Below are 26,624 nucleotides of genomic sequence, written 5' to 3' on the forward strand. Positions count from 1 at the left end.
CTATTCTTGCATTCTCTTTTGTAGCTTCACAGTAACTTGTCGTGTTTTGCAACACCAAGTATTCCCCAATTTACTTCTCACTTCCTGATCCTCGTGATTTCACGTCCATGATCGATCTCTTTGGTAATTTGTCTGTTCGGCGTGTTTGTGATATAAAATGTCCTCTGTTCTCATTGCCAAGTACCTACACACACCACTTGGGGAGTTATAAGAAACACTTTCATAATTCAGATTCGGTGACAGGTGATGATGATTTGGTCATATTTCTATTCATTTCTCCCATCTCTCGATTTTGAGTCCCGTCTGTATAAGTGTTTACTGTTGCGCCTAATGTGCTCAGCGGGTGACCTCATTTGGTTGATTTTGACCGCATGTCATGAAGAATCTAACAGCATTTACAAAGGACTGCCTCATCTCGTTATTTCTCAAAAAATATATCAGTGGATTTAGGGCACTATTCAGCGGTACAGCATAGAAAATTCCAAACTGTAATATAACGTTTTGACCTAAATAATAAAAGTGAATTACTACTGATACAACATAAGATGTGTTGAGGAGAGAAAAGACAGCTGATAAAATCGCAACAGTAACAGTTGCCTGGAAACCAGTTTCCCGTGATCTCTCATTTATATTCGCAATTTTTAATATGTTCATTATACTGATAAAGTTTAATACGAGAACTAAAATGATCATTAATCCAATTCCTCCTAAATTTAATAAGACATGAACTTTTGGGTTGTAATAGTTTATATCTGTGAGCATTATTATCCAGAATGATGTTTCTCGAACAATCGTATAACTAATGAATAAAACTGCTGACATTGCCACATATAATCCTTTTATGTTATACCATGGTAAACTGACACTTAGACACCGTGTTATGCTAAGAATTAAGGTTGTAAAGCCAGTCCCTTCAACACTTACCATATACAGGGATTCTAAAATGCCTTGAATAATCACCCAAAAGGCTGCCATTTCAGAACTCTGCCGCATGATTTGTTGTATGAAAGCAGTAAAGCAAACGCAGATATCTAAGCAGTTGAGGAACATCAGCAACCTGAAACCTGAAATGGTTTGTGTTGGTCCTTTTTGTTCTTCTTGAAGAGTACAAAATTTAGATAGGTGCCAATTCAATCAAAACTGATCGTAGATTTGTCTAATTCTGGACTAGTACAACACTTACCAAGCGGTTTATCTCTTTTCCTCCAAAAGAAAGATAAAGACATGATGTTCAGAATGAAGCCACATCCTGCTATTGCTGCTATTCCATAAACCTGCCACATGTTCCCAGCATATGCTACCAGTAGTCCTTCTATCTTTCTAGGCTAGTTTATCAGTGGTGTTAACAATTTGTAATAACTATATTATTATGTAAACAATTCAAAAGGAATGATTTAACAAATGCTACTCTCAAAGAGGGCACACTGAACATAGATCCAATCACTGCACTGGGTAGAACTCGGTAAAAATACTTAATATTGAAATAATGTATTGAAATACTCAAATGATCAAAATATCTATATATTAATATTATATTTTAAACTTGACGAAATCTCCCCAGAAACAGGGACATAGTCGTAAAAACACTGAAATTTTTCCAAACACTGACCCTATAATTTTGATTTAGGCTTTAGATTTTTTATAATTAACATCGAACTGAGAAACAATTAGCTACAGAATAATGGCGTTATATTAGCAAAGGTTCTAAGGTTAACTGCGTCGTTCCGTATCAAGAGAAAGATATTGCACACGTACGAGCAAGCACAGTTTAGCAACAGTAGTGAACAATTGACCAATTTAGTACGTTTCTAAAACTAAATATTTAACAAAAGGACGTGAGGTATATTTTTCATTTTCATTGATACGAATCTGTATCCAGCAGAGCAGCATTGTCAGTAGTGCGCCGTCCAATGGTAATACCATATTTTCACACCTGTCACGAAGTTTACTGTGAGTTAAACAACGAACTATTTTCCAAGATATCCGCCTAAAGAAAGTAACCCTCGAGTTTGGACAAAAGGCATTTTTGACACAAAGAACTACAATAATTGCTGTTTGAGAAATGTTATGAGTACCATAGTTCGACACGTACGGAAGTTCGACAATTTGGTGCGCTACTTGGACTATGGTTCGGGTGGGCGACAATTGACCCCCCCCCCCCGACAATTGACCCCCACTGTCACATCGTCCAGTTTGCAGACAGTCTAACTGTACTTCAGATAAATGAGCTGCCGATGGTTTAACTGTATTGCAAATGCCTGTGCTGCAGGTAGTCTAACTCTAACTGTACTCAATAAAACAATACTGTACTGCAAAGTACAAATGCATTATGCGCTTAATAGTCAATAAAGACACCGTGGTTGTTATAAAAAGGAGATGATGAAGCAAGTATTCAGGAACATAGGCATGACACAAAGAAGAATGGTCGGTGGGGATTGGGACCCACTTAAATTATAAATTATATTATTTAATTATAATTATATGCTCTCACCTCTCTATATAATAAATATCCGGCAGTATCCAAGTAGCCCGACACGTGTTCGCCAGGTTGTTGTTCCGAACAGGTGTTCACGAACAACATGATGCTTACTAATATCCTGCAACAGGAGTCAACATGAACCTATTTAAATATCATTGCAAGCTCCCAAGTGGTCCTTTCTAGAAACCTAGACATTCATTAACGTGTAACGTGACGGTGCCTCATGCCGACGTTATCACTAACACGAAGAAATTGGCTAGATACGTTTATACAGCAGGTAGAATTGCTCTGTGTAGGTAGCAAGGTTACCAGGTTAATCTTTTGTTCTACACAAGATCGAGGGTATTGTCCTAGCGGTTCTAATGACATAATGGCCTTGGTTTATGGGGATTCAGCAACGGGTTTTCTTGCTACAACAAAGCAGGAACCCTCTGCTTAAAATTCTCATGAATACAATTATTATATCATTGGTCTAGATGCGTGTTTTGACTCCTTCTCTCCTTTCTTTGTGTTATACTAAGATAATCTCACATTAACGGATCTTTAAATTTTCTGACAGAATACACGCTACCATGAACGTACTCGGTACTTTCATTGAGAACACTGACTAAATGAATCAGACAAAGAGCTGGATTTAGCTTCTTTTAACTTATACTTATAACAATGACATTCAAGATAATGAAGAAATCCTAAGTGTTAACAGGTAACTTGCCGTCAAAGAGCTGGTGACATAATCTTAGCCTCTCATTTTCTGTTACTGTTCAGTTATTTTCCCTCCCTGCTGTCGAGGCTGAGTACGAATTCTCCAACGAGCTAATACAATGCTGTAGCTTCGTAAGATTACCCTACGAAGCTGAAACCTCCCCAGCAAGCTTTTGCAAAACTGTCAACTCGCTGCTCTCTTGACCCTTCACAGCCAGAATAAGGGAGGAAAATGAACAGGTCGGATTTTGGAGCATCACAACACATGGCGTGAGAAGTTTCAAGCCGTTTAAAAGTTTACTCTAGTCATAATTTGCCTCAAATCTTAATTTTTATTTTCCGTTATTCATTTTGTCAGTTTTGTTCATATTTTACTGTAAAGACATTTAAAAAAACTCTTGGTTTGATATAGTACAGAATGCTGAGATAATAGTTGAATATTATGATGAAAACATAAACAGAACGAAATATTACATAGGTACGTACCGCCCAAAAGTGCGAAACATTGAACATGCAAAAAAAGTTATTTTACAAGAGTTCAAATCAAAGACTGACCTATTCCCAAAAAAACTAAACACTACCGTATGATTTAATCACAAAATAATTCCATGTGATTTTAAAATGTCGAATATCAATAAATTCCAGAAGTTTTCCTAGAAGTTTTTTTTTTCAATCCTTTAAATTTATTCAGTAGTAGTGACGTTCCTTTCACTGAACAGCAAGAGAGCGTAAAGCAAGCTGAAGAGCACACAGACCACTGTTTGGATGATGGGAATAAACTTTACGGAGCCGTCTGGAAGCATGTCTGTAAGCATGCCCTGGATGCATCTCAAAGGTGCTTCGAAAATGGAAACCTGGATAAGGAAGTAGATGACAAGTGACACAATGGTTGCAAGAATGTTTCTGGATCTCAGCCATTTCTCAACCACGCACAGAACTAGACCAATGATCACTGCAATCCACCCTATCAAGCCCATCTTGTCCAAACCTGCACACACTCCTGAAATGGTTTGGGTCTCAAAATTACTCATAATCGTATTTTCATGATTATTGTAAAAATTTCGTCATAGTTTGGTTATACGTGGCTCTGTTTAACTGTATAACGAGTGATATACTTATTCATATTTAAATTGATCTCTGAACTTTTTACTCTGAAATAAGTAACATCTGAAATTGTCAAATTGTGATAAGATGAAACATGAGATTAGAATAAATTACTTAATTACCGTCATCAGTTGCAGCAACAATTCTGAGGAAACGGTTCTTCTATCAGAAAATACAGAGAAGAAGAAGAGTTGTTGTTACTTCAGGTAACCATGTCCTGAGTGACCCGATCTTGCTTCCAATTTTAGCGTATCTTGCCATTTTTTGCTAGACTCTAGGTCCTATCAGTGGAGTATATTAGTTTTTGTATTAAAATCAGGCTTAAGGCTTATAATTGGTGTGAATCTATTTTGCCTTAAACTACCACTAACTCACTAATGAATAAGCTCGCAACAAAAACAAACTGATAACTCGATGGAGTTGTGACGTTTCAAAACAAATTCTCATTATTATCAAACAAGGAAACACTATAAGGCATGCTCATTTGAAGTTGATGGTGGTGGTATTTTTCGAAGAATATTGAATTATAATTGAGTGGTAAATAGTTCTTCAAAATCAGATATATTATTTTTATTAATTAAAATTCCATTATATAATGTGACAAAATTAACCTCATTTCCCAATGACCAAGTACCTGTATTGCCATTTAAAACAAAATATTTTAGGGCTATGATCCGTAGAAGAACCATAAAATAATGAGTTTAAGTTTAAATGGTTTTGAGGACACCTCACAGTAGAAAAGTGATCGTATTCTGGTGAGGACAAAAGATAAACCTAATATTGCCTTATATTTGTTGGATCCGTGCTCTTTAACCAATGTTGTATTACAATTATTAGATTGACCTAATCTACTATATTTCAGACCTAGGAATGATAATTGTAGTATAGTTATTGGGAAAAATAGTATAGTTAACACAGTGTGCTTTTAAACATTATAGTGCCTAACAACAATACATTTTCTTTCTGCGGGCAGTACATATTATTATTATGGGAGTATGGGTCACGTGGCTAATGCTCAGAACTTCTGAACATGCTAGGCTAACAGATGTAAAATTTATGCCACTAATGTCGAAAAACGTTATTTTTTGTGTTAACCAATATCTCAACTTCAAATCAACATGTCCATAAAGGGACACTATAGTTCTAATATTAAACAGAACAAATCCCTTTAAACAATGATCAGAAATAAAACTAAAAAGCCTGCAGTAGACATTTAAGAGGAGAAGAGCATAAGATTACAACCATGGGAACAATGAGTTCAGTGTTATAGGCCAGGAGATTCGGGCGGGTGAAGAACTCTAATTAGGTTCCGCAGGTATTTTTGTGTTGTTTATTTACCAGATTCTGTGTTGTTTATTTACCAGAACAGACAGGGATATCATCTAAACAGGTCCTCAACTCTGCCAACTCGTTAGCAATTGTCTGCACAATTTGTTGGAATAGGAGCTAAATTCATAGGGCTGTTAAGGTAATTGGATTTTGTATCGCGTTTATCACGATATAAGTTGGAATTTAAAAATTCCTACTGTGTCCGTATAGAAGGCTGAGGGCTAAGTTGGATACGAAAACATTCCGAGAAATTATCTAATTGCAACTTCAACGAAGCAGTTATCCGTATATAGATATCGGTTGATTGAGTTCCAACTTTGATCCAACTCAATCATGGCAGTCGGGCCAATATAACAAACTTAACCTACAGAAGGCAAGATGAAGTCTATAAGTCAGAAGTCTACAGGTGGAATGAAGATGAACTCGGGCAAATGTTAAGGTAGCTTATATATTAGATTTAACGGAACAGTAGATTATATTCAATGTGCTGTGGACTTAGAAGTAAAGTGTTACCTATACAGCTATACTTTGTGGGCAAAATCTCCTGTATTTACATTAAGATAAGCTTCTATTGGAAAGTTTCTATAAATGTTCCAGACAAGTTTGGCCAACTTGGGACTTGGGGAGGTTTTAAATTAGGATAATAGTTTATACTTTACAGTTTACATGTTCCTGGTCATCTTCTCTAAGGACTAAGGTTGAAGTAGTGGACTAAGGTTGAATTAGTGGACTGCTTAGGTGAGTAGGAGTAGATAGGTTTGTGATTCATAACAGTAGACGGTATTGTACAGGGTGAAACAAATAGGAGTGAACACCTTGCTGCCGACACCAAGATTTGCCTTAAACCTTACTTTTTATTTTATGTTATTTATTTTTATAAGTTTTATTCAATTCAACTGTAAAGAAATGAAAAAGGTCTTGATACAATAGAGAATACTGATATAATATTTGAATATTATGATGAAAAGATAAACAGAATAAAGATATAAACATACAAACCACCCAAAAGTACGGAACATTGAACATGCAAACTAAGTTATTATTACAAGAGTTTAAACCAAAAACTGATCCATTCCCGAAAAGTCTATTATTTATGTTCTGTATCGATTTTGATTATAATATATCTATCACTACGGTATGATCACAAAATATATACACATGGGATTTTAAAACTTCGAATATCAATAAATTCCAGAAGTTGTCCTCAAAGTTATTTATCCTTTAGATTTACGCAGAGTAGTGACGTTCCTTTCACTGAACAGCAAGAGACCGTAAAGGACGCTGAAGAGCACACAGGACACTGTTTGGATGATGGGAATGAACTTGGTGGAGCCCTCTGGAAGGGTGTCGTTAACGAGGGCCTGGCTGCAACTCAGAGGTGCTTCGTTGATAGAAAGCTGGATCAGGAAGTAGATGACAAGAGATACGAGGGTTGCAAGAATGTTTCTGGATCTGTTATATTTCTCAAATACGCACAGAACGAGACCAATGATAACCGCAATCCATCCTATCAAGCCTTTCTTGTCCATTCCTGCACAAAGTCCTGAAATTGATTAGGTTTTTAATTACTTATGAATATTTCTTAATTTAAAATGTTATTATAGTTTGTTGATACATTGATCTCTACATAATATTATATAACAGTACAACGAGTGATATACTAATTCATATTTAATCTGATCTCTGAACTTTTTACTTTTTACTAAGTTAATCTTACACCTGAAGTTGTGATGATATTTAAATATGAAACATGAGATAAGAATAAATTACCATCATCAGTCGCTGAGACAATCCTGAGAACGGTTCCCACGACCAGGATGCAGAAAAGAGTTGTTGTTACTTCAGGTAACCATGTCCTGAGGTCTCCAATCCTGCTTCCGATTGTTGAGTATCTTGTCATTTTTTGTTAGATGCTATCCTAACGGTGGATTTAATCAGTTTTTAGAATAAAAAGAGGCTTATATTTGGTGTGAATCTATTTTGCCTTAAAATGCCACTAACGAATCAGCTCGCAGCAACAACAAACTGATAAATCGATGTGAGTTGTGATGTGTTAAAACTAACTCTTATCAGACAAGGGGTCGCTTATTAAACGAAAGGGACAGTGTAGTTCTAATATTACACAGAACAAAGCTCTAAGGACGATCAGAAATAAAACTGAAACGCCTGCAGTAGTTTAAGAGGAGAAGATTTTAAGATTACAACCATACGGACAACCTGGCAATGAGTTCAGTTTTATAAGCAAAATCGGGAAAATCTTGCATTTACGATAACAGTTCAGTTCTCCCGGAAATTCCAGTTCATTGAATACCATAATTATAAAGCACTGTCTTTAACGGGACAATAATTGTTAGATAAACTGATAAACAGCACATTTTTCAAGTACCTAAATTCCAGACTAAGTTAAAGTAGCTTCTAACTACGGAAATACCTACGGTAAAAGCAACATTCTGCAGCTATAACAATCCAAAATCGTGTGATTCTTAAATGAACTTTAAATTTATTATACTTTGTGGGCAAAAATCTTCTTGCATTTACGATCTGCTGATGATCTTCTGTTGGAAACTTTCCAGACACATTTCCAGAACAAGAAATGTTCCAGACACAGTTTGCCCCGCGCTTGGGAGTTTTTGAAATTTTTTTTCCTCCTACTTGGACAAGGATACACAGTCGTGAACGAGACCTCCGAAGCGATATTTTAAACTCCACAAGAAGATATTTTACGCGGTCACCATGATTTTAACTTTTTAATAATAAATGGCTGAGTTTGAAAATTTGATATGTGCGGTTTGGACTATTACCAATTTTACTCCAATCTTACCCGGATAATTACCACTGTGATAATGAATGATTAGGTATGGCCACCAAACGGCCTTCAAACGGCCGCTTAACGGCCACATATACGCATTTCAAACGGTCCTAATGTAGGTACGACCTCTGCACTGTTACCATACGGCCTCTATACAGCCTCTATACGCGGACTCTATACGGCCTCTATACGGTCTCTACAAGGCACCATATTTCCAATATAAGGCCACTAAATAATTTGTGTTCAAATTCGAATCGGGTACAATTTTTCCATGAATTATTTGACTGTAATAGAATTAATAGATAAAGTCTCTTGAAAGTGGAAAATATAATTATAGTAAAAAGGTGTTCACGTTTTGTGGATTATTTTAACTAACAATTGCAGACTCACACGTTATATATTTTACAGAAGAAACATAAAACGCTCGTGTTATTAGAGAAAAAGAAGGAGAAACGTTATCAACAAATTCTAAGTGACACAGAGCGTTTTATTGAAAGCTATAGTTCTTATAGCACTTGCTGACTACTGTTATACCACTACCAGGACATCTCCAAACCCATTGTTTGATTATTACTATATGGTGAGGGTAGCGCTAATGAAGACGTTTATTTGTGTAAGACTGTTGTCCATAAATTCCTTAAGTCTCCTCTGATCTGCAACTATGCAACAAGTTGGAACAATAGCAGTTGCCAATAATCTAAAGTTTGTTTACAGGGGCTACAGAGTGTCAATAAGGAATGCCATGTGAATTCTACACTAGCTCTAGCCTTCTTATAAGATAATTAGTTGGTATTTCAACAATTTCCTGGTATGGTATATCTCAATCTGTGTAAGACAGCTGTCCCTTAATTCCTCAAGCCTCCCCTAATCTGCAATCATACAATAGTTATATGGCAATAAGAACCAACATTAGCGGTTGCCAAAAAATCTAAAGTTTGTTGATATTTACAGTTCACAGAAACGGCAATAGCGGTCGTACAGAGTTGGCATGCGAACTCTACCGAATTTATTAACTAATGAATCTATTGATAGCTCCATCAAATAATCGTCTCTAATTGGGTGACGTAATCTGATCTATGTGGGAGATCTGGCGATAAGGGCCGGGGTAACATGGATTTAATTTGCTTCTCAATTTTTTACTTTTCTGAAAACTCATTTACCTCTGTCTTCTTAAATAAAAGCAACGAATGGATATGAAATGTTCTGATAGGAATGTGCTGCACGCAAGGAATGTACTGCAGGCAAGGAATGTACTGCAGGCTAGGAATGTACTGCAGGCAAGGAATGTACTGCAGGCAGGTAGTTGTGTACACAATTTCTCGAATTAGAACCGGTTCAAGTGCATACCTCTAAACAGGTTTATCTTCTCTTCCGGCTCACTATCTGGAATATAATATTGATACAGTAATTCTATTTCAGTTCCCCCGGAAATTCCAGTGCAATTTGTTTTACTTATATTCTTTAGATACCTTATAGCACTGTATTACCTTATTACGGGACAATAAATAGATAAACGCTAAACAGACTGGGGATATCAAGATTTGCCAAGATTTGCCTTGAACTTTATTTTCTGTTGTTTATTTTTGTCAGAAATTAAAAGGTCTCGATTTGATACAGTACTAGTAGAGAATACTGAGATATAATAGTAATTGAATATTATGATGAAAACATAAACAGAATAAAGATATAACCTAAAAGACCACCCAAAAGTGCGGAAGATTGAACATGCAAACTAAGTTATTAATACAAGAGTTTAAACCAAAAACTGACCTATTTCTGAAAAATCTATTATTTATGTTTTTGTCTCGATTTTGATTATAATTTGTATTCATCATTAACCGTATGATCACTTAATCACAAAATAAGTACATTTCATTTTAAAATGTCTAATATCAATAAATCCCAGAACTCAGAAGTCGTCCTAAAACATTTTAATCTTTTCGATTTACTCAGTAGTGACATAGCTTTCACTGAACAGCAAGAGAGCGTAAAGGACGCTGAAGAGCACACAGGACACTGTTTGGATGATAGGAATGACCTTGGTAGAGCCCTCTGGAAGGTTGTCGTTGATCAGGCCTGGCTGCAACTCAGAGGTGCTTCGTTGATAGAAAGCTGGATCAGGAAGTAGATGACAAGTGACAAGAGGGTTGCAAGAATGTGTCTGGATCTCAGCCATTTCTCAATTACGCAGAGAACGAGACCAACGATCCACCGCAATCCATCCTATCAAGCCTTTCTTGTCTATTCCTGCACAAAGTCCTGAAATGGGGATTAGGTGTCAAGTACGAATGAATATTTTCATAACTATAAGATGTTATCATTGATTGGTGATACGTGGCTCTCTATTGTAACAGTATGACGAGTGATATACTTATTCATAATAATATGTAGGTAATCAAACTGTGAACTTTGTAATTTAAAATTAGTTAATCTTACATCAGCTGAAGTTAATGAGATAATATGAAACATAGTAAGAATAAATTACCATCATCAGTTGCTGAGACAATTCTGAGAACGGTTCCTACGATTCAGAATACAGAGAAGAGTTGTTGTTACTTCAGGTAACCATGTCCTGAGTGACCCGCAACTGCTTCCAATTGAAGAGTATCTTGCCATTATTTGTTAGACTCTAGGTCCTATCAGTGGATTTAATCAGTTTTTAGAATTAAAACAGGCTTCTATTTGGTGTGAATCTATTTTGCCTTGCTACTAAGGAATCAGCTCGCAGCATGTGACTTAAAAAACAAAAAATCTTATCAGACAAGGGAACACTATAAAGTGACAGTGTTGTTTTAAATTTTGTATTACTATTACAACCATGTGGACAACCAGACAATGAGTTCAGGTTTATAAGCCAAAATCGGGAAAATCTTACATTCACGATAAGAGTTCAGTTCCCCCGACAATTCCAGTTCAATTCATTTTACTTAAATATAATATTCTTTAAATTCCTTAAAGGACTGTATAACGGTACAATCACTGTTAGATAGACAGCAAATTTTTCAGATTCGTAAATTCTAGCTAAAGTAAGTAAGTAGCTTAATCTAGCTACGAAAATACCAACGGTAAAAGCAACGTACGCTGTCAGTCCGTACTTCAGGGGCAACATTATATAAGTGTGGTGGGTGCGGAATCGCACTATCTATGCTAATAATCTTAATAAATGTGTCTGTCTGTCTGTAATTTACGAATGGTTAAATCAAGAAAACGGTAAGAGATTTGGGACTGATTTTTTCGGTATAGTGCCGACAAAGCGGTTTACACTAGTTTACCTATAATATCTGTTCACCGAACCATTTGCCGTTATCCACTCCCTACTTCTAGCTACATAACATAAATGCTTTATTTCACGTTTAGATGAGCAGCTCTACGCAGGTATGCCTATAACTACGGTTAGGATCAATATAGTTTGATGACAAGAAAATTATCGAAAAGAAGGAGTTAAGTCAAAAAAGGCTGAAAACAAACATAAAACGATTTTTCCTCCAAACACCTAAAAGTTCATTTTTATCGCATGGCGAACTGACAATGGTTATGTAGCGACTTATAATATTATCAATATACACAAGAAAAGAGAAAGGTGGCCAATAAACAACTCATTAATGACGAGCACAATCACCAACAGATTCAAATAGTGTCACTTTAGCCACCATTAGATATTGTAGTTTACAGCGTATTGTTGTTTGAAGCTTGTACCCACAATGCAATGTGTTGGAATACAATTTGTTGTTGTAATATCACAATGTTGGGCTCTTCCTGAAGCGGTGCCAATAATCATGTACAAGATAGAGAGAGTCTGACTCAATCAAATTATCAGAACATGTATGTGTTATTTCAGAAGGGGTAACTGTGGATATCAAGATGTGGCTTTTGTTTCCCATTATGTATTAGTTTGTACTATAAGTCTATTTAATTTGTGCCGACTTAAATGGTCTGTAATTGATATAATAGGGAATAACGAAAAAATAGACGAATACAGTTATTAGAACATAAACATTGTCGAACATTGCACATGCAAGTAATATTTTGAAGGAAAATTAAACCAAAATAAACAGACCCATTTCCAATAAAACAATAATAAAACAGGTAGAACGTCAATAATTATACCCAAAAATTGTCCCAAAATGTTTCTTGACCTTTTAATTTAGGCAACCTGTACATTCCTTTCACTGAATAGCAAGAGAGAGTAGAGGAAGCTGAAGAGCACACAGATCACTGTTTGGACGATGGGAATAAACTTTACGGTGCCGTCTGGAAGCATGTCAGTAAGCATGTCCTGAACGCACTTCAGTGGTTCGTTATTTATAGAAATCTGGATGAGAAAGTAGATGACAAGGGAGACGAGTGTTGCAAGAATGTGTCTGGACCTCAGCCATTTCTCAATTACACAGAGGCAATAGGCACAACACCTACTGCAACCATACCTATCATACCATTTTTTGTGATCCTTCGCCAATGTCCTGAGAAGGGTTGGGTTTCATGATTATTTAATCCTTTGGTAATATGTGGCTCTAGATAGTAATAAATGCATGTACTTAAAATCAAGCCATGGGCTATTTATTTTAAAAACAGATGATGGTTAACCTAAAGTTCTGATAAAAAAGTGAGATAAAAAGAAGGACACGTACCTTTTTCTGTTGCTGAGACAACCCTGAGAACGGTTCCTACAATCAAAAGACAGAGAAGCGTTGTTGTAACCTCTGGGAGCCATTTCCTGAGTGAACCGATCCTGTGTCCTATCTTAGCGTATCTTGCCATCTCTTGCCTTTGCTAGACTCTTGTTCTATTAAAGTGTTCTATTGTTAAATGAAATTTAAAACTTAGATTTGGTGTGAGTCTGTTTTGCCTTCACTCCTAGTAAATAAATAACTGGCAGCAACAAAAAACTGATGCAGCGAATCGCAGAAAAAATCATTTAACGCAATTATAAGCTCAGGGAAAAAGTTGACGTCACAACAATAGAGGAAACAAATTTAAGAACAAATGCATCCGCTAAAACACCGTAAGAAGTTGTGAGCATAAGTTTATGGACAAACTACCCGTCGGTGTGCTCGTCCACTTGAGCACTTGTTTTGATAGGAAGGGTGCAGTTTGTTTATTTGTTTATTCTCAGCAAAATTACACACTCTAAATTTTACTAAAAACAATGTTTGTGGTCACACTGTACCAGAAAAATGTCAAATATACTTCTTGTGATAGTATCTTGATATCAAGGTTAGTTTAAACCTAAATTTGAATTATTAATTTGAAAATATTCAATAGCTAATTTGACACGTGTTTTCACTTCATTCCGTGATATTATCCACGCTTCTATGATAACTGTGTACCACGACAATATTTGTATCTTACATAACTGATGGTTATCTTGATAGTATCGACTAAAAAGATAGAATGTACGATAGCTGTACGGTTAAAATCTAGCCGGGCCATTCCCTAATCAATTCCTGACAAGATATTCACAACTTGAACGTTATAAAATAAGTTTCTTTCATGGAACAACTGCAGGACATGATAATCAATCAATACAAGGAAAACACATTAAAGTTGTTATTTGGAAAAATGAGTTGTTTATACAAAATAATATAAGCATTGTAATAAATTTCATACATTTTGTGCCGAATGGTCGTGTAAAGAAGACTTGTTGCTTAAAACCTCATGGAAGTATTATGCACGGTGGGGCCGCATAATTACATAATATGCCGTATTGTAAGTGTGAAGTGTCGTGACTTGTACCATTAAAACATTATGTTTTTAATCCATAAGGGAGTCGTTTCATATTAGTTACTCTTTTTTGGATCAGTTTTACACATAGCTTGTGTTCAAAAATTACAACAGAGTAATCTTTCGGAAAACCACCCCCCCCACCCAGCTGATTACGTAATAGGTGAAACGGACCCCTAATCTACAGCAATGCTTGGACCCCAAGTATTGTATCAATAAAATGTACAAGAGATATATCGAACCGACATGTTTTAACTGGTAAACAATTCATAGAATACAACTAAACAGTGCAAGTGTTTAAAAAAATGCTCATTCAACTGCAGTCATCTTCTGTATACAGCAGAGAGGTTTGCGTATTATTTTGTTTGAGCCAAGTTCCGCTCTAGTTATGCACGTTTGTGGTTCAATATTAGAACCGCAATCATGCGAACTAAGCCTTTTTATCGTGTAATTTTATTATTTTGGCACAAGATTTTAATGAATATAAATATGGATAATGATTACACCAATGAATTTCTTAATTTTATTAAAAAAATAAATTCAAATGTCTACAATTTTTTCCATGTTACAAGTGTCTATAGTTTCTTGTGTAGAATGATGATAAGATAGAGCAGGAAGAACAGGAGCACCACAGCATGTTTGAACGATCTCAATAGCATTAGAATCAGACTTCCTTGAATTATCCACCACACATTTGATAGGTGCGTGTGTAGCGAGAGCTGGATCAACACGTAAGAGATCAGTGCTACTATTGTTGTTCCGAAGTTCTTGGTTGAGAACCATTTCTTCACCGCGATCACGACGGTTGCTATGGCAAACGCTATCCAACCGATCGTACCGTCTTTGTCTTTATCATTACACAGTCCTGTGTAAGAAGAAATGATGAATATTGCTGGTTTTTAGGTGCAACAAATCATATTAAGTTGCTGTTTTATCATGTTTCCACAAATACGCACCTGTCTCAAGTCAAGGCTTTTCAATGACAAATAAACAAGGCATAGTTAATGGTTAATTGAATTTTGTTTCATGCGCCTCGTTAGTGAAATTATACAATTATCATTCGATCAGACCTGTGTGATGGTATATTGAGTTTACCTGGTTTTGGAAAGCAGCATGCCCCTCAACACAGTACCAACTGCTAGTGGCACACTAGTTAGTGTCCCAATATCAGGGAGGTACGTCTTGGTTAGTCCTATCTCTCGACCAAACTTTGCCATCGCTTTAATTCTCTGTTAACCTTAAAGCTTTGAACAACGATTATTAAATTTAGGGATAGTAACATAACAAACAAAGCAAATGGTGATTATGTTTGAGATTGAAATAGAATTTGATATTATAATACGGTCTGATTACACTCACATCTCAACAAATAATACATGTTTAGTTGATCATGCACGACAATAATAAACATAATACAAATTACAAATGAAAGTCCTACATTTTAATAATGACGGAATTAGAAATGTGGCACATATGTTCGAGATTAATCCGAGATCATCGATGGGAAATAACGAGTTAAAGTTCAAGTATGAAAATAGATACGACTCAATAAGTTACAAAGTAGAGCACAAAAACTAAGAACTCTCAATTTGCTTCCCTTAAACCTGATAAGTAAAGTGAGATAACGTGAAGTCTAAAGAAACTCATGGTGTTGCATATCAACTTCCTGACGATCAAGTTTCTCTATGATGTCAATATTCTTAGTTGCTACCGTTTACCTTATTCTTACATAACCATTAACCATGTTACCCACAGAAATAACCAGTTCTGCTCTTTAAACGTATGTTTTAACATACACAATTAGGTAAGTATTATATCTTAAATATAAGATATTAATACCTTAAATATCTTACAATTAGGTACTGTCACTCTTATTTAACACAAAGTCATATGAAAGTCTCGAAATCAGGCAGTTGTAATAAAGTAGTGAACGTAGATACGGAGCTATATTCCCGAGAGTTTGGCGGTAAACCACGCATCGTATTTCTCTGTCACGGTCTGATTCAATTCATAGTGGTACAATGGAATTTCTCTAGATCCACCAGCTGGGTTACAGGGCATGTTTGTACCTCATTAAACAACATTGGAATTGGGGAATTCCTGGGTACTTCAAGTTACATTCTTGTTGAGAACTTTGGAATGTGATTGAAGCATTTGTGGAATTTGTGGAAAATTTGTCACGTTATTTTATCAAGTTAAATGAATTAAAGAGTTTTGAACTCAGTGGCGTAACGGAAGGGACCCCGCTGACCCCGCTGTGTGGGGTGGGGGGGGGGGGGGGTGGTGGTGGGGCAATCTTAGGGGGGCGCAAAATTCGTCGTTTGAATGTTGGACTATTTTGTAAAAACTTAACTGAGGTATTGCAAAACTGCGCGTTTTGCTCTAGAAAACACATTTTTGTATAGATTGCCGGCGTATTCTCTAAAATAACCTAATTTGTTCTACTTTAAGGAGGTGGCGCCAACAGGGACGGGGGCGCCAACAGGGGTGTGAGGAGCGCTTTTCGCAGGGGGGGGGGGGGGGGGGGGGGGGGGGAAATCAGCAACGTTCCGCAACTGCTAGAAACTCATGATTTAGATTACAGTATTGTTGATACCAAGTTGCTTGTAGTACAAGAAAACGAATGCACAATCTGTTAAATATAATCCTGTAAAAACAAATAATAACGTAACCATTTGATTACATTTACATAAATCAGTAATCGTGAAGTTGAATTGCTTTTAAATCATCTCAAAAGTTCCAAGTACCAATAAACGAACACAATTTTCCATCTTTGAATAAACAATAAATTTATTAAAAAAATAAAGTTAATTCTTATATTTCATTTGTTGTTTCTTGGTTCCCCAGAAAATTGCTCGACTGATAAGCACTAAGCAGGAACATAATATTTCAAACAATCCAACGAATGGTATCGTTCTATATTCCATGAAACGATTCGTCCGCCCACAATCCACATATTTAGAGTTTTTCACGTCTTGTTCGTTATAAAGCAAACATTTACCGAACTGTGAAGCTCATACATGATAAATTGTCAATAAGAAGTTTAACATCTCGCCTAACCTCCCACAAACTATCACCACACGTGACACCTCCCTTCTGACTCCTCACTACATCCTTACACTGACAGTATACCACACGTGACAGGTTGTACTGGGCGGAGAAACCAGGAAAGGAACATCTTGTTCTTTAATTTACTGCTCTTTAGATTGTCTGGATATCTGGTTCTCGGGCTATAAAACTGGGGATGATTGGTCAGTGTAAAAACTGTGCAGAAACTGTTGTAAAAAAATTGTGCAAAAAACTGTGTAAAATTGTGCAAAAAAACTGTGTAAAAAAACTGTGTAAATACTGTGTAAAAAAACTGTTTTGTGTAAAAACTGTGTAAAAACTGTGTAACAACTGTGTAAAAACTGTGTAAAAACTGTAGTAAAAACTGTGACTTACTACGAGGTTACAGGTAGCAACTTTAAGGTTAGCCCTCCTAATCCAGATTAAGAATTCCTCGTGGTGAGGTTGGCGAGGTTTCCATACTCCAGCTCGCTTTACTGCAGTTGTTTTAGCCATGAAGAAGCTGGTAACGCTGTCCACTTGCTGGCAGTTTCCTGATTTAAAGGTGAAATCATACGTTAAATGAGAATTAGGTGTTATCTTTTAGTGCACGACCTTTTTTTTAAGTTCCTTTTTTTTAACTGTCCTAAAAACAATAAGATGACAGTCAGAAAGATGATAAATAACTGCAACACTATCTCTAGAAGACTCACCATTGATTTCTAGCTGCCATCTAACATCCCCACTCTGCTCTACTCTGAATAAGAGCACTCGCTAATCTTAACAAGTGCGTTATTATCTTCATCATATCTGGTGAACCTGGGGAAGCTTGAAGATCCGTGTCTCTGTCCACCCACTATGTCCGTATCTGTTGTTGCTAGTACTTGCACCATTGTTTCAAGCTGCGACAATAGTTTTACGGTGATAGGTTTACGGTGATAGGTTAATATGGTAAGGGTGAGATTCTTTACTTTCAGGAAATGAAGAATCAATACCACGTCACATAAACCAAAAATTAAAGTAAAACCAAAATTTTATTACTTTAAAGTTATTACTAACATTAGTTGAATCTGTAAAGACAAAATCGTCGTCAAGTTGCAGGAAAAAAGGAGTCGTTACGAAGCTGAGAGCAATGTTTCTGCTTCTGCCAGTTCCTAGTTTGTTTTTACCATCAGGGGGTGGAACGAAATGATATTGTACATTTCTGTGACCCTCAATGTTGGTCTCATAATTTGTGTATTCGTTGTCCTCTGAAAAATGTTATATTTTGTAGTTCCTTGAATGTATACTTTTGGTTACCTAAATTTCATAAATCTTATTAATCTACCAAACTGATCGGATCGATTTTAGACGCCAAATGTTTTAAAACCACTATTCCCTCAGAAGCGATGTCAATGTTGATACTCTAGCTTACAATGAACTCTGCAGAGCAGTGGATGTGATCAGGACACCATGCTAATAAACTCTCTGTTTGGAATCCTACACCAATCAGGGGTACCGTTTCTAAACCGCCAGTTTGGTTCCAAAACTCTCCCTTTCTCTACAATTGGTTCTCTTGGCGGGTTATTCACTTTTTCAAACAACTGTGATAACACCGAGCTCTCTCAGTTCTCTAAAGGATCTCTAAACGTCAGGTACAAGCTCTACAATGACATTATTCTCCTCATCCACGTGACCACTGATAAACTTATCACTGAAGCGTACGTTTCACAAGCGTTAGACCATGTTCACCTGTTTATTATATCAGAGTTTGGGTTGAATAATTTGAACTCTTGTCAGAACGCTGATAAACTGAAATCAGCTTTGTCAACCACTCTGAACACGATGGCCTGCTGGGCTATTTGAGGAGTTTACATGTATAACCTTACACTTGTTAGCGTACCCAGTGTCGTTCTTCAACAGGGGAACCAAGCTGTGGCAGACTAAGTTGGAGAAGTATTTAGATGTAGCTGAGACAGCGTACGGTTGTGTGTTCCATGATCACAATGTACACACAGTGTCATCTGAATGGCAGAAACTCCCCTTTGTTGAGTGTCTTAATTTGTTGCTGACTTGCTCTAAAATGACACTTAGTCCTGAGAAAGTTCTGGCTAAAAAGCTGGTGTATCTGCCAGTATCATCATCAAATAGTCAGTTTCTGCTTGTGTGTTGCAACTACCATCCTTTTAGAGTGTTCGCTCTTTGTCCACCGAGTATGGAGGACAGCGAAATATTATCCGCATTTAACAGAAGCTTCCCTCAAAAAGATAGTAGTACCCTCATTAAGGAGGAACTGTTCGATTCGTTAAAGTTTGATAATTCTATAGTGGCACTCACTGCTGTTAAGAATTCTGAGAGTATTGTGTATGTCTCAGAAAACTGTTTCGTCAGACGAGCATGAAATAAGGAAGACTCTATCTTATACCATTACAAGAGGACTTGTATCAGCTGATGTTGTTGATGATCATGGTGCTTTAGGTGATGTTAATGCGTTCTTTTTCGTGAACAAGAACATTAATTGTCACCTGATATCAAATCAAGATATTTTGATATCAGCACTTTTTAAGCCTGGTATTTCACAAATTTTATCCGGGGCACTTATTGCTGATATTGTTGATTATTTTCTAGAGAAGAAGAAGAAATGATTCTTTACATTAGTATTATAGTCAAATTGTAGCAGTTTAGGATATTATCTATAAACATTGTATCGATTTACCGTATAAAAAGTTATACTTTATTTAGTATTTTGAGTATCAGTAACTGGGTACTACCATTTTTATTAATTAAATTATAGTTTTCGTCCGGGTACATGGACTATCCAATCTAAACTATTTAAACTATTTAGACTAGTCTAGATTTACCTGGTGGTTGATCGTTAATCACAATAACTTCCATGTTACCATATCCAGATTTAAAGATGGATCTTATCAATCTTACAACTGCTTCCAATTTACCGTGAGTAGTGACAATGGCAGTCACACAGTCTTTTACAGTAGGACATCTGAGAAAAGTCGGGTGGTAAATTATACATTAGAGAGAGAATTACGATTTATATAAGATGTGTTTCAGGAATTTCAGGAATTTCAGGAACACATCAATATGAATTGTGTTTTTTGGAATTATGATAGTCATAATAATATTCAGCATCTTAATACATAGCATAAAATATACATTATTTATTATGCAAGTTATACACGTTACGAGTAACGTCCTTTTACTTACCGTGTATGCTGGTCCAATAGTTTTATAGGCTCCGGAACTCTGTTTAAGAGTAATTTAAGTTCCTCAGCTGATGTGTTGATGTATTTTGATTTTTTCTCGTTAAATAGTTCTCCCGAGTTTCCGTTGTTGCTGTCGATGATTATTGAATATTAGCGTAATGTTATTGTCTTATTATGATGTTGCAATTTAAGGGAGTATGTCCGAATTTATTGATACGTATTATTTGTTGACATTGTGTCTTTTGCTAATAATCTGTTCAATTTTATAAAGTTTTTGAATAACAGCGTATTTTAATCAAAAGTCCTTGACATGACAAAACAACATAATGACGGTTGAAATTATGTTAAAATCATAAATTTACCCAGTTGTAAATCTGTTGCCAGTTTTTGTATTATGACGTCCCTGCTCGTCCATTGATGTGTATTTCTAAATAGACATCTCTCTGGTAGAAATTATTGACCTGCAACAAACAAAACCTGATATTCTATTTTCAACCTACTCATATAAACGTGGGAGTACATTGATGCAGTTTATGTTAAATTAAACGTGGCTGAAAATAAACTATAGATGAAATGTTGTAATTAAGTTTAAACCTACCGAAACTACCCACACAAACACGAAAAACAAACAAAAATACAACAAAAACATGGTCAGAATATCTGCTACAAAACCCAGACGACATCACGATATAAATGAAACACTGAAACAGATGTGCGGTATAAAGGGCTCAATCAAGCGGAGTAATAATGCGACTTTTTACACCAAGTGTTACTACAAAGCCTCTAAACACAGATTTGTATCAATTGGATTACATTCTCCTCACTACTGACTCAGTACTGAGGGTGATATTGAGAAGTAGAACATGTGGTGCCCGGCTGATTGTCTCATCTCATGGAACCATGGAACAGCTATATGTTGGTTATGTAGGCTATTTTGATCTGGTTTTACTGCGCTATCCCATGTGACCATCTGGCATACCACAATTGTTCGACTATTATTTTTCGACAGCAGCTAAATCTGATTATTCCTAAAAGTTTAGCAACTGATTCAATCAATCATAAGGAAAATTGAGACAACTTGTTTGAACATTCAGAGTTAACGAACTAATTAAGTTATAGCTGTAAGGAAAATTGAGATAATACATTGATCTTTGAACCTTCGGATACTAATTTAGTTAGTTATTATAAAGTTATAAAGAAAATTGAGACAAAAAGTTTAACCTTTACAACATGTAGGAGGATGAGTGAAGTTGAAAAAGCATGGATGTACCTCCGGAAGAGTAAATACAACGACATCATGGATCCTGAAGAACTGAAAGAAGGTTCTTTCTTATTTAATTAATATATTGTACATAATTAGTACAGTTAGTTTAATTACATAACCATTAACCATGTAAAGCTGCCAAGTCCTGTTTTAAGTAGTCGAATAGATGGAGCGATGATGTGAAATTAATAAGGAACATTATTAAAACGTTATGTGTTGCGCGCGAACGCCAAACAAGATTTTAATATTCTAAAAACGTTTTTCAGCCGTTAGTGTAGCTTTTTGAAACGGCGCGCGCAGCTAATAATTTGACTGGCGGCATGCATTGATGAGACAGTGAACGTTTTAAATATTGCATACAGATAAATGTTTGCCGATTTTCATCGGATTACTAACACATTTTTCGCTTGTTTACTATATCAATATATTTCAGTTCTCCATCTTTGTGGCAAGGATGTGACCAGCAAGCAGATCAAGACTATAATGAAGAACGAAGGAGGTAATTATACTTTTATGTTTTATGATTTTGAAGTATGATAGAGGAAATCAAAATAAAACACGATATTTATACAATTTAACAATAGAATAATGGGGAATAAATCAGCGCAGCATATTTAATATCAGATATGTACAATAATCAATATACTTACTAATTACTTTCAATGGACGGTAACCGTAATGGGTGCCACACAGTGGCGTAACGAAGGGCCCCGCTGACCCCGCTGTGCAGGGGGGCGCCGTCTTAGCTAGGGGGGCGCCAAATCGTCGTTTGAATGTGGGACAATTTCGAAAACTTAACTAAAGTACTAGCAAAACTGCGCGTTTTGCTCAAGATTGAGTAGATACACACTTTTTTAGAGATTTTACCGGTGTGTCCTTAAAAATATTTACTTCACGACTCGATCTTCGAGATTTTTCTAAAATTTCGATTTAAGTTGGTTTCAACTTAAATCGATGTAATTTCGGACGCTGATTCTGAATCACCCCCCATGACTTAGGGTTTACTAGATGATCCCCTGGCGCATCACTATTTGCCTAATTTTATAATGCCTTGGCGATCATTTCATTTTTCTCGACCGATTGATCCCAAATATCCATCGAAAAAAACCGATTACGCTACCGAACATTACAAATTATAGAAATTACCGTAGACAAAAATTATCCTAAAAAAAATATTTACTTCACGACTGAGCGTGCTTATAATCACTCTACACTCGATCTTCGAGATTTTTCTAAAATTTCGATTTAAGTTGAAACCAACTTAAATCGATATATTTTCGGACGCTGATTCCGAATCATCCCCCATGACATAGAGTTTAGATGATCCCCTGGCGAGATATTGGTGAAATCTCGATCACGTGATATGACCGTATAAGGAGATTGGTCTAATTTCTCGTTAGGGTTTAAGAGTTAGGGTTTCAGGCTTCAGCATATTTACTTACTTCGTTACTTCGTTGAGTTCATCCGTGGAGCCGGAAGGGTCATCAGATATCTGACCACCTGGATGGCGAGTAGTCGACCAGTGAGTTTGACCAACTGCAGCTGTAGCCGGCGACCGGAGGGTTGTCCGGTATCAAAGCAAGAAAGTTCGACAAACTACACTTAAACATGTCAAAGGATGAATCAGCCTTTACTGTGTGAGGCACTTTGTTCCACAGCTTCGGTCCTTGAACTGCAAAAGACCTGTCGTACAGTGACTGGTTGCGTAAGGAACTTGACTTTGACAATGAGGGTATGACAGCTACATCCCCGTGTCTTGGGGTCACCTTGAATTTGATATCACCGCAGTTTGGTACCACATTATGGAGAATCTTCCACATCATCAGGATGATATACCTCTCCCGTCTGCGCTGTAGAGACATCAATTTAAGCTGTACGAGTCTTTCCCAATAGTTGAGATGTTGAAGACCGCCAATACGACTGGTGAAAGTTCTTTGCACCCCCTCTATCAGCTGTATTTCAGTCACCTTGGTAGGGCTCCAGAGTGGGCAGCAATACTCTAGTAAGCTACTTACTAGTGACTTGTAGAGAGTAATCATTACGGTCTTGTCGCGAGTTTTGAACACACTGAATACCCAAGATAGTGTGCTCCTTGCTTTGGGTACCATGTTGCCGATGTTGTCGACCAGCTAAGATCACTTGAAACCATAACTCCAAGATCTCGGACGTTTTCGACAGGATAAAGTATGTCCTGACTGGATACTTTGTAACGCAGTGTTTCGGCAAAGAAGGGTAGTTCGGGGAATGAGCTCTTACTGTTATGGAGGTGATTTAACAGCTCGAACTTCTGCTCGTGAAGCTTCATGTTGTTGCTACGTGACCAGTCAAGAATCTTATAGATATCTTCTTGTAACAACTGACAGTCTTCAAAACAGCCAATCTGTTTGGAGACTCTAGTATCATCGGCGAAAAAACTCACCCTAGATGAGTCCACTACTTGTTCTAGATCATTGATGAACAAGATAAAGAGAAGCGGCCCCAAAACGCTTCCCTGGGGAACACCACTTAAAACCTTTGCGATAACCGAGTGAACTCCATTAAGCACCACGACTTGTTCGCGATCAAAGAGAAAGGACTTTATCCACTCTATGAGCTTGCCATATGATTTTGTTAGAGATAGTGTTAGGGTTGGGATCAGATTAGAGGGTTAGGGTTTCGAATAGTCGTTCAGGGCCAGCCATAGAACGGGTTGAAAAAGGCACGTGACAGTCGAGTGTAGAGTGATTAATCGTCATCCCTTCACGATAAGATTGCAAATGAAGTAAGTGTTAGGTTTTAGCAGTTATAATAATTCTTTGATAGCCTCATTTTCATACCTGTATCCTCTGTAAATTTAACGTTCAGGTGTCATAACGTACGAGAGACTTTTGGAGCTTGCTAGGGAGATAAAGTCGATCTCACTGGACGACATTATGCGAGCCTTCAAAACGTTTGATATTAACGGTGACAATTTCATAACCCTGACTGAACTCAGTGCACTCTTACAAAAGGTTCGATATATATCTGGTTATTTTCTTTACTTTGTATCATTGTGTTCCATTTCAGAATAAATAAAAATGGACCAAGGTCAAGCACACTTGTTTTGAAGTTTGGTCACAACTGCTCTAATCTTTATCCAACAGTTAGGTGAGAAGATGTCTGCAACGGAGGTGGATAAAATATTTGCTACTCTTGATGTTAACAAGGACGGTAAACTGGACTTCAAGGAGTTTACTGGACTCTATGAGAACACCTCCAGACAGCTGAACCACTTGTTATCTGTCAGAGGTATTATACTTTCAGTTCTTCGAGTAATTGAATCAGGCGGTTTTAATATACTTCTCATATTATCCTTACTGATTACTTAGGTAAACAATTGTTTTACCTTCAGCATGCCTCGTATAATATGTTAGAGTAGAAATAGTTTGACTGTTGATTTTTGTTAGAATATGTCTGAAAACTTACCTGTCACTGCTTCAGTGCCAAATGAGAAACCTAGCACAGAAAGTAAGATACCAGCTGTACCTAGTTCAGTGTCTGTTACCGAAACTGAAACGGAAACTGAAACTGAAACGGAAACTGAAACTGATGAAGATGATGACATCGTTGTGGTTCCTAGAAAACAGCCCCTTAAAATTGCAGGTTTGATTTTACCCGAAAGTTTACTTTTTCTATGATCCATATCGCATGAATGAAGGCTCATTTGATAGGTTCATACTCACCGGCAAATATTCTCATTATTTGTAACTATTCGAGGAACTCCTTCCCTAACCAGAGGACCAGGTGTAAAGAGGAATTATGAGATTGTGGGTATCACAAATTATCAACAAACTTCATGGGCGCTCTACTCCACCTATTATCTGCACACCTTCACCACCTCATGTTGGCACGTTTATTCGATTTATTGTTTTCAATTTAATCTAATCAGGAAGGTTTCTGTGAATGTCTAAAGTAAACATTTAGTTTTATTCTTGATTTTCGCCTTATTTATCAAGTAACCCTAAACATTGTCAGAAAAAGCTAAAGCTGTGACAGATCCTAAAAAACTTACAAAAACAAAAGTCGATGAGAAAAAAGAAGAGGCCAAATCAAATGTTGTGGAAAAGAAAGAAGAGAAGAAAGAAGAGAAGGCAAAAAAAGGTCTTCAACCTAAACCGGCTGCCGAAAAGAAAAAGATAGCCACCGAGAAGAAATCAACCGAGCCCAAGAAAGCTGCACCATCAAAAGCTAAAGAAAAGACGGTGCTAAAATCTACGACTAAATCCGCAAAACCAGCAGAAAAATCACCAAAAGCCTCAAAAGGTAAGGAATGAGGACCAACTTTATCAAATAATGTGTATATTTATAAACAAATTGTATGAGCGGTAGGTTTTTATATAGATGAGTAGATGACTCGGTTTCACCGTTTCAAAATTTCCCACATGACATGTGAAGTCATACTAACAAACCGGTTTCTCATACTGTCCATAATATCATAACTCTGTTATCTGTGTAACCTCACTGACAAACACCCCAGAAGAAGAAGCAGCCCTGAAACACCACCGTAATGTTCGCGGTTGCACCTACGCTGGTACACGCGGTGATTGGACCGCACACCAATACCTCCTCACGGTCCCGAAGAAGACTAAACTTGTCATGCTCTTATCACCGCTCGCTCAAAGTAAGCTATTTACTTTTTAATTTCTAAGAAAATTTCTAAAGAAATTTCGAAGATGAATGAGTCACTAATTGGTTCAAGTTTCGCAACATGTTATAACTTGACAGTTGACTCACTTAAACTGCTCCAGAAGTTTAATTCGTACACGAACAAAGTTATTATAAAATGGTAGAAATTAGATCCCTAAATAGCTAAATGGATCTGAACGCACTTTTCGTACAAGAGAAAATACTATGATTTTCAAAATACGTGGCTCCTCAGACCCCAATTACAGAACACCCAAAATTACCGCGGATATGAGGACTTGTTCATATTCTGGCATAAGGAGCTCA

General features: G+C 36.7%; 4 protein-coding genes across 4 annotated transcripts in view; 2 read left to right on the forward strand and 2 right to left on the reverse strand.

Moving 5' to 3' along the window:
- The window catches only part of LOC134820849 (vasculin-like protein 1), a 632,099-nt gene that overhangs the window by 84,996 nt on the left and 520,479 nt on the right, over positions 1-26,624 (forward strand). The window lies entirely within an intron of this gene.
- LOC134821132 (uncharacterized) lies at positions 6,535-8,902 on the reverse strand. The gene is made up of 2 exons (XM_063831797.1): positions 7,385-8,902; positions 6,535-7,157 (listed from the first exon to the last, which is right to left on the reverse strand). The coding sequence occupies exons 1-2, from the start codon at positions 7,512-7,514 to the stop codon at positions 6,829-6,831; spliced, it is 459 nt and encodes a 152-aa protein (XP_063687867.1). The 5' UTR covers positions 7,515-8,902; the 3' UTR covers positions 6,535-6,828.
- LOC134820454 (beta-1,4 N-acetylgalactosaminyltransferase 2-like) lies at positions 16,777-21,220 on the reverse strand. The gene is made up of 8 exons (XM_063830839.1): positions 20,991-21,220; positions 20,755-20,853; positions 20,394-20,522; positions 20,033-20,172; positions 18,252-18,442; positions 17,906-18,094; positions 17,589-17,746; positions 16,777-17,382 (listed from the first exon to the last, which is right to left on the reverse strand). Exons 2-6 carry the CDS (start codon positions 20,805-20,807, stop codon positions 17,945-17,947), a joined length of 663 nt encoding a protein of 220 aa, XP_063686909.1. The 5' UTR covers positions 20,808-20,853; positions 20,991-21,220; the 3' UTR covers positions 16,777-17,382; positions 17,589-17,746; positions 17,906-17,944.
- The window catches only part of LOC134820639 (EF-hand calcium-binding domain-containing protein 7-like), a 37,525-nt gene continuing 32,533 nt past the window's right edge, over positions 21,633-26,624 (forward strand). The window contains exons 1-7 of the mRNA XM_063831142.1: positions 21,633-21,714; positions 22,090-22,155; positions 24,501-24,646; positions 24,779-24,923; positions 25,116-25,277; positions 25,650-25,937; positions 26,152-26,295. Coding sequence (XP_063687212.1) covers positions 21,633-21,714; positions 22,090-22,155; positions 24,501-24,646; positions 24,779-24,923; positions 25,116-25,277; positions 25,650-25,937; positions 26,152-26,295 — 1,033 coding nt within the window. The remainder of the gene's footprint in view (positions 21,715-22,089; positions 22,156-24,500; positions 24,647-24,778; positions 24,924-25,115; positions 25,278-25,649; positions 25,938-26,151; positions 26,296-26,624) is intronic.

The sequence above is a fragment of the Bolinopsis microptera genome, chromosome 9 (genome assembly GCF_026151205.1).
Source record: "Bolinopsis microptera isolate Bmic1 chromosome 9, MBARI_Bmic_1.0, whole genome shotgun sequence".
Taxonomy (NCBI): domain Eukaryota; kingdom Metazoa; phylum Ctenophora; class Tentaculata; order Lobata; family Bolinopsidae; genus Bolinopsis; species Bolinopsis microptera.